General features: G+C 39.9%; 1 protein-coding gene across 1 annotated transcript in view; it reads left to right on the forward strand.

Annotated features, from left to right (window-relative positions):
- Positions 1 to 9568, forward strand: part of LOC139751778 (receptor-type tyrosine-protein phosphatase F-like) — an 83130-nt gene that overhangs the window by 55395 nt on the left and 18167 nt on the right. The window contains exons 4-5 of the mRNA XM_071667316.1: positions 5803 to 5962; positions 8014 to 8160. Coding sequence (XP_071523417.1) covers positions 5803 to 5962; positions 8014 to 8160 — 307 coding nt within the window. The remainder of the gene's footprint in view (positions 1 to 5802; positions 5963 to 8013; positions 8161 to 9568) is intronic.

Genomic DNA, 9568 nt, shown 5'->3' on the forward strand with positions numbered 1-9568 from the left:
TGAATGTATTTTGTGATAGGGTAGCAGACGTGCTGTTTGGGAAAAAATGGCATGTGGGGGCAACAAAGCCCTAGCAAATGGTCTTATGAAAAAGAAAGGGAGACATTGAAAGCCTTACATTAAATGAAGTGTGGCAAAGCAGCAGAAGATGGAATTGTAGTTGAGTTTCATGAGAAAGAGAGTTACAGTGTTGTTTATTTGACTGAAAATTTGCAGAATGTATTTGTAGTGTCATTAATATCGATGCATGGGGATAAATGTAAATGCTGAAATTGCACATTTATGATTCTGTTGCATATACTTGTTAAGATGTATGGGAGTAAGTGTCATGCACAGAATATCTGATTGGGGAGGAGCAGTGTGACTTCCATAGATGTAGAGGATGTATGGACTTGGTGTTTGCTCTGAATGATTTATGCAAATAATTCTTAGTGAAAGAGAGCGAGTGGTGTGTGGTGCTAGTGGATCTTGAGAAGCATATGATAGGAATGAAAGGGAGGCTTTGTGGAAAGTTATACCAGTGTTTAGTGTAAGTGGACATCTAGTAAATGCAGTGATGAGATTTTACCATGAGAGGAAGGCATGTATATAAAAGAGGGAAGAAAGAAATGCGAGTTTTTCCTGGTGAAGATAGGCCTGCATCAAGGATGTTTGATGTCACTGAGGTTGTTTAATCTGTTTATTGTCGAGCTTGAGTAGTAGGTGAATGCAAGTTGCAGGTCTGAGGTATGATGGGAGCGGGAGATAACTTCAGGTGGATCAGTTGCTTTTTGCAGATGATATGGCTCTGATGGTAGACTTCAGAGGGAAACTCCCAGAACCTCATGATAGAGTTTGTGAGAGAATGTTGAGAATAAACGTGAACAAAAGTAAAGTAGTAATTTGCAATTTGGAGATGAGACAGGATTGTTCAAAAGTAATTTTGAATGAGAAGGACCTGGAAGAAGTGGAGTGTTGTAAGTACCTTGGATTGGAACTTGCAGTAGATGGAATAGCGGTAGTTGAAATGAGTCATGGTGTGGATAAGGGGCAAAGGTCCTGGGAGTTGAAGGAGTGTCCACTGTTAATTAGGGAAAAGTAGGTGTAATGATAGGTATGATATCCTCAGAAGTATTGAATTAATGGAAGTCATAAGCTTTGAATTCAAAAGAAAGGAAGAGCCTGGATATCTTTGAAATTAGATGAAAAAGAATGTTAGAGTGTGAGATGGGTTGATTGTGTAAGGAGTGACATTGTAAGAGAGGGGAGTGGTTGTATGTAGTAAAGTCTGATTGAGAGAAATGATAAGGCTTTGCTGAAATGGTTTGGATAAACTGAGGATGAGCAAAGAATGATTGACTGTGGGGATCTGTGTATCAGAAGGGGTGAGACCTATGGGGATCGAGGGGGACAGAAAGGGTGGAAGGATATAGTAAAGGAGGCTTTCAGGTATTTGGGCCTGAACATTTAGGGGGATGAAAAGCAAGCATGAGACACAGTGAATTAGACCATTTTAGTACATGATGAATTATGTGCTTTTAGTGGGTTTACCCTGATCATATAAAGGTTTGTCATGGTAAACCATGGAATAGTCCAGTGGGAGTGGCTGTGGATGGTGGGCTCTGGTTTCAGTACATTATACATGGCAGTTAGAGACTGGGTGTGTGCAAATAGCTCTGAAGTTCATTTGTTTCTGATACTCATACACTAAGCATAGGAGAAGCGGTTAGGAATAAAAATCAAAAGAAGTTAATGTGTGAAGATTGAACCCTTATGCATAATAATAATGATAAGTTCTTAGTGCTAAACATATCCTCTGTGTTGGTGTATACAAGAAATGTCATAAATGTGTTAGAACCGCATAACTTTTATCTTGGTGCATAGGAAGACAAATTGATATTATATAAATTCAGATGCATGAAATTATTCATTATTTAAAAAGTTACATCCAGAAAATCAACAGCTACAGGTTACTTGTCACCTTAAGCTTTAAAAGAAATAAGTCATGAGATGGCCTCTCCATTGTTAACCCTTAAATTATACAACTGATCCTGAGGGGCTCTCTCCTGTGCACTAAAGATAATCATAATCTGAAAACAATTTTATTTCCCATAGAACATTTGTATGTTATGTATTAAAAACTAATGAAATGGTATTCTTTCCTTTATATTGATGTGGTAAAGTTCTAAATGGGCCATGGATGAGTGGGCAGTCAGTGTACAATTTCAGAGTTCCATACTTGTATATGTATACTTTTTTTTTTTTTTTTTTTTTGCTTTGTCGCTGTCTCCCGCGTTTGCGAGTTAGCGCAAGGAAACAGACGAAAGAAATGGCCCAACCCACCCCCATACACATGTATATACATACGTCCACACACGCAAATATACATACCTACACAGCTTTCCATGGTTTACCCTAGTCGCTTCACATGCCTTGATTCAATCCACTGACAGCACGTCAACCCCGGTATACCACATCGCTCCAATTCACTCTATTCCTTGCCCTCCTTTCACCCTCCTGCATGTTCAGGCCCCGATCACAAAAAATCTTTTTCACTCCATCTTTCCACCTCCAATTTGGTCTCCCTCTTCTCCTCGTTCCCTCCACCTCCGACACATATATTCTCTTGGTCAATCTTTCCTCACTCATTCTCTCCATGTGCCCGAACCATTTCAAAACACCCTCTTCTGCTCTCTCAACCACGCTCTTTTTATTTCCACACATCTCTCTTACCCTTACGTTACTCACTCGATCAAACCACCTCACACCACACATTGTCCTCAAACATCTCATTTCCAGCACATCCATCCTCCTGCGCACAACTCTATCCATAGCCCATGCCTCGCAACCATACAACATTGTTGGAACCACTATTCCTTCAAACATACCCATTTTTGCTTTCCGAGATAATGTTCTCGACTTCCACACATTCTTCAAGGCTCCCAGAATTTTCGCCCCCTCCCGCACCCTATGATCCACTTCCGCTTCCATGGTTCCATCCGCTGCCAGATCCACTCCCAGATATCTAAAACACTTCACTTCCTCCAGTTTTTCTCCATTCAAACTCACCTCCCAATTGACTTGACCCTCAACCCTACTGTACCTAATAACCTTGCTCTTATTCACATTTACTCTTAACTTTCTTCTTTCACACACTTTACCAAACTCAGTCACCAGCTTCTGCAGTTTCTCACATGAATCAGCCACCAGTGCTGTATCATCAGCGAACAACAACTGACTCACTTCCCAAGCTCTCTCATCCCCAACACACTTCATACTTGCCCCTCTTTCCAAAACTCTTGCATTCACCTCCCTAACAACCCCATCCATAAACAAATTAAACAACCATGGAGACATCACACACCCCTGCCGCAAACCTACATTCACTGAGAACCAATCACTTTCCTCTCTTCCTACACGTACACATGCCTTACATCCTCGATAAAAACTTTTCACTGCTTCTAACAACTTGCCTCCCACACCATATATTCTTAATCCCTTCCACAGAGCATCTCTATCAACTCTATCATATGCCTTCTCCAGATCCATAAATGCTACATACAAATCCATTTGCTTTTCTAAGTATTTCTCACATACATTCTTCAAAGCAAACACCTGATCCACACATCCTCTACCACTTCTGAAACCACACTGCTCTTCCCCAATCTGATGCTCTGTACATGCCTTCACCCTCTCAATCAATATCCTCCCATATAATTTACCAGGAATACTCAACAAACTTATACCTTTGTAATTTGAGCACTCACTCTTATCCCCTTTGCCTTTGTACAATGGCACTATGCACGCATTCCGCCAATCCTCAGGCACCTCACCTTGAGTCATACATGCATTAAATAACCTTACCAACCAGTCAACAATACAGTCACCCCCTTTTTTTAATAAATTCCACTGCAATACCATCCAAACCTGCTGCCTTGCCGGCTTTCATCTTCCGCAAAGCTTTTACTACCTCTTCTCTATACTACTATATATATATATATATATATATATATATATATATATATATATATATATATATATATATATATATATTTATATTTTTTTTATTATACTTTGTCGCTGTCTCCCGCGTTTGTGAGGTAGCGCAAGGAAACAGACGAAAGAAATGGCCCAACCCACCCCCATACACATGTATATACATACGTCCACACACGCAAATATACATACCTACACAGCTTTCCATGGTTTACCCCAGACGCTTCACATGCCTTGATTCAATCCACTGACAGCACGTCAGCCCCGGTATACCACATCGCTCCAATTCACTCTATTCCTTGCCCTCCTTTCACCCTCCTGCATGTTCAGGCCCCGATCACACAAAATCTTTTTCACTCCATCTTTCCACCTCCAATTTGGTCTCCCTCTTCTCCTCGTTCCCTCCACCTCCGACACATATATCCTCTTGGTCAATCTTTCCTCACTCATTCTCTCCATGTGCCCAAACCACTTCAAAACACCCTCTTCTGCTCTCTCAACCACGCTCTTTTTATTTCCACACATCTCTCTTACCCTTACGTTACTCACTCGATCAAACCACCTCACACCACACATTGTCCTCAAACATCTCATTTCCAGCACATCCATCCTCCTGCGCACAACTCTATCCATAGCCCACGCCTCGCAACCATACAACATTGTTGGAACCACTATTCCTTCAAACATACCCATTTTTGCTTTCCGAGATAATGTTCTCGACTTCCACACATTCTTCAAGGCTCCCAGAATTTTCGCCCCCTCCCCCACCCTATGATCCACTTCCGCTTCCATGGTTCCATCCGCTGCCAGATCCACTCCAGATATCTAAAACACTTCACTTCCTCCAGTTTTTCTCCATTCAAACTCACCTCCCAATTGACTTGACCCTCAACCCTACTGTACCTAATAACCTTGCTCTTATTCACATTTACTCTTAACTTTCTTCTTCCACACACTTTACCAAACTCAGTCACCAGCTTCTGCAGTTTCTCACATGAATCAGCCACCAGCGCTGTATCATCAGCGAACAACAACTGACTCACTTCCCAAGCTCTCTCATCCCCAACAGACTTCATACTTGCCCCTCTTTCCAAAACTCTTGCATTTACCTCCCTAACAACCCCATCCATAAACAAATTAAACAACCATGGAGACATCACACACCCCTGCCGCAAACCTACATTCACTGAGAACCAATCACTTTCCTCTCTTCCTACACGTATACATGCCTTACATCCTCGATAAAAACTTTTCACTGCTTCTAACAACTTTCCTCCCACACCATATATTCTTAATACCTTCCACAGAGCATCTCTATCAACTCTATCATATGCCTTCTCCAGATCCATAAATGCTACATACAAATCCATTTGCTTTTCTAAGTATTTCTCACATACATTCTTCAAAGCAAACACCTGATCCACACATCCTCTACCACTTCTGAAACCACACTGCTCTTCCCCAATCTGATGCTCTGTACATGCCTTCACCCTCTCAATCAATACCCTCCCATATAATTTACCCATGATAAACTTCCTGTACTTTTTGCTTAGTTGTTGTTTAGGCTCAAGGCCTATCAAGTGCCAGAGTCTTGAGAGAGGTGTAGCATGCTCCATGTTTTTCCAGTGATGGAAGTCTTTCAAGCATTTCACATCACTAGGTATTTGAGTAGTTTAGATGTGTGTGTGCTCATTCACAAGAGACTTGTCTCTTTCATGAAGAAAGCATTTTTTAAAGATTTGGCAGATATATTTTAAGTTTTGCCCTTGTTTTTACAACACTGTCACTTTGCAATTCTGTAAAATACCAGCTGCAAATTATTTCCAGGACTGGATTTCTGTAGCCAACAATGTTGCAGCCAACGAGAAGACTTATGTGATCCGTGATCTCATTCCTGCTACTCGTTACACAGTCAGAGTTACTGCGCACAATCACGCTGGGTCTAGTGTTGCAACATATGATGTCACGACACTTACTCCTGAGGGAGGTATGTCATTCATGTTAAGTTGGTATATCTCATGTTATGTAAGTTAGTCATATGATAACTTTAGTGTGGGTTGATTTTTAGAAACATATTTATTTTCTTATGATTCCTTTCAGCAGCAAGATTCTACAAGTGGTGTGAAACTGTTCCAAAAAGACCAGTGCATTAATTGATAATGTAGATGTTTTTCTTCAACTGTCTTAATTTGTGACCTAGCCAGTAGATAAGAGAATCATGCATAAAAGAACAGCAGCTGTTGGATATAGTTTTAATCAGTTCACAATGCACATGAGTAATAGCTGTTGGAAATTATTGCTTGTATCCTATTGCAATTTGTTAATTCAAGCTAGATATGAATTGAACTTAAGTGTGAGGAGGCATCAAATGGAACCATGGAGGCTGAAGTGAGCCACAGGGTGAGTGACAGGGGTGAAGGTTTTAGGTGCATCGAGGAATGTATGGAAAGGGAAGTCACTGTTTTTTAGGGCAAAAATAGGTGTTTGATGGTATAGTAGTCCCATTGGTGCTACAGGGGTATGATACGAGGCATGGGTCCTAGACAGAAATGTAAAGAATAAGGTAAATGTGTTGGAAATTAAGTGATATGTGATGCAAGAATTGATTGAATAAAAAGTGACAAAGTTAGAGACAGATGGGATAGTAAGAGGAGTATGAGAAGGCTGAAGAGGGTGTGCTGAAATGTTTGGGGAAACATGTTTTGGGGAAAGGATGACTAAGAGGGTATACCAGGGAAACCAAGTAAGAGGTAGAGGAATAGAGTGAAAGATGCTTTGAAGGCTTGGGGCCATAACATGAAGGAGGGTGCGAAATATGCAACGGACTGAGAGAATTGGAGTAATGTGATTTACAGGGGACAATGTGTTATCATAGGGTTAAACCAGGGCAAATGAAGCAGTTGGGGAAACCACAGGAAGGTCTGTGGGGTCTGATTGTCAATAGAGGGCTTTGGTTTCATTGAATTATACAGGACAGGTAGAGAGTGGATTTGAGTGAATGAGGACAATTTCTTTTTCTGTTTCTTGTACTACCTCACTAACATAGGACATGGCTAACATGTAGGTAATGTTTACTGCATATTTACATTTCCATTCTTTACAAACAACCCATACAGACAATAATACATTATGCTTCTCTAGCCTGATCCCCCACCATATTCAAAATGAACTAAGAAGTAAAAACCCAGATCCTACCACCATAGATAGATACATTCAGACATGACAGGTACATAGTTGTTTGCAGCTGCATATGATCCCACGCATCCTAGCCACCCACAAAAGCCACACATCCTCTCCCAGAAATGGAAGACAAACTTGCATCTTATATTACATTTACCTACACAGTTACATATCCCTTCAGCCAAGCAGTACTATTACATCCAAATTTATATGTACACATATCATGTGCAAAGCATTAAACAGTTGTTTCCAACATCATTCCTAACACTGACCAGTGAAACTTGTGTCACTTTATCATGCATTGTATCTGGTCATCACCTATTGCAAGATACATACGAACACAGAATACACCTTGGTTAAGACATTTTCTGCCTTCATTATGGCCACCCTTTGAAGAGAAATAGCAGTTAATTTTTGACTACCCATGATTAACCTTGCACAGACATGATCACCATATCTTTCCTTGCTGAGATCTATGGGACTACTTGGAGGATGTGGCAGACTATCTGAGTCTACTAATGAAAAATAGTTGCATTCACATGCTCTGATATCTTACAGACTGTATCATTCATGATTAAGAGGTTTTATTATTTCTGTTGTGTTTATCTTAACTGTATCCTGAAATCAGTACATCTCATTGATTTGTAGGAATTTGGACTGTTCGAGATTCATAATATTTCCCTTTCTTACAAAGTTTTAAGTCATGAGAATGACAGGTAACCTTTCTGTTGTTTAAGCAGTTGTATGTTAATATGTAGCTGTACTGTAACTAAATACTGTAGATGATTGATGCAAAGGAACCTTTTAAAAGATGATGAATGTAAAAGATCTTTAACTTTGCAATATAAATTTCAACAGTGCTATTAACGGGGAAGGATGGCAGTAATGGGAGAGCACCATCTCCACCTCTGTACCAAGACCTAAGAGTAGTTATCCCAGCAGCAGTAGTCGTCGTAATTGTCATTGAAGTTATCATGGCTATTGTTTGTGTCTTCAGGAGAAGGAGTAAGTTGCTTTTTTTCACGTCTTTCAATTACACTTATGATTTTTCAGTGCCTTTAGGATATGTATGGTTGATGTTAAAGTTTGAACCATTATAGATGTCTCATCTTATACATGTTTCCAATCTCTGAGTTCTCTGTCTTTCACAGCTTTGTTATAGTGAGTATTTTGTGTGTAACCAGGGCCATTTTGCTTGTACCTAGTGATGCAGTGCCATATTTAGAGGTGTTGGAGCTCCATGACACTATGTTAGCATCTTGTTTGTAATGCCGTTACTGTTTTTTATATATTTATTATGGATGAATGGGGGTGTTCTAGGGCTTCAGTTTGCTCAGGGTGCTTGTGTTTGCATATCTCCATGATCATATCTTCTTATCAATGCTTGGGTATCTTATCCCTTTAATTTTCATTTTGCCTCTTTGTCCAATTTTAGGTAATGAATTTTTGATCCTGTCTCAGAATCTACATAAGAGAATGTTTTTATCAAACTATTAGCACAAATTAGCTTTTCTGTATGCAGCTTCTATATATGGTTATTTGAAACAATGCAATATTGCAACAAGATTTTAGTTTCAGTCTGAAATGGAAGGACCTGGAGGAAGTAGTAAACTTTAGATACTGAGGAATGGATGTGGCAGAGGTTTGAACCATGGGAATTGAAGTGAATCTCAACTGAGGTTTTGGTGGCATTGTTGAGTTTGTTTAAGAAAAGGTCCATGTAGGTTATTTTTGAAGGTATGGTATTGTAGTATTTTCATATATTGTATGTTTTTGAGGTTTGGAACTTAAATTCAAAAGAAAGGAAGAAAGTGGATGTGTTAAAAGTGAAATACCCAAGGAAAATATGCAATGTAAGGTGAGTTGATCATGGAGCAAATTACAGTGTCAGAAGGTGGTGTAGTATTAAGTATGGTATGATTAGGAGTACCAACCAGGGTGTGAAAAAAATGGCTGGGGCGTATGGAGAGAATTTGCAAAGAGAGACTGCTGAACAGATATGTCTGTCAGAATTGCAGGAAGCAGTGGGGAGGGCAAGACAAAGGAGGAGTTGGGAGGATGGAGTGAAGGAAGCCTAGGAGGATGTTAAGACCTGAACAATCATGAAGGAGAGAAGAATGCATTGGATATATTGAATGTCAGGGTTCTTGGCATATGGGAGGTGATATTTCATCATTAGGCTGAACCAAAGCACATGAAGCGGTCAAAGTAAACCTTGGGGTAGTCTGTTAGGATTGGTTATGGATGGTAACCTCTTGATGTATTACATTATATGCAACAGCTGTGCAGATGAGTCCATTGTTTATTTCCTCATGATACTACCTTGCTAAACAGGAAAGGCAATCAGTTATTTTTTTCATACTTGATCACCATTTCCCAATTTAGTGAAGTAACACTAGGAACAGGTGAAGAA

Source organism: Panulirus ornatus, chromosome 12, assembly GCF_036320965.1.
Source record: "Panulirus ornatus isolate Po-2019 chromosome 12, ASM3632096v1, whole genome shotgun sequence".
NCBI classification, from domain to species: Eukaryota; Metazoa; Arthropoda; class Malacostraca; order Decapoda; family Palinuridae; genus Panulirus; species Panulirus ornatus.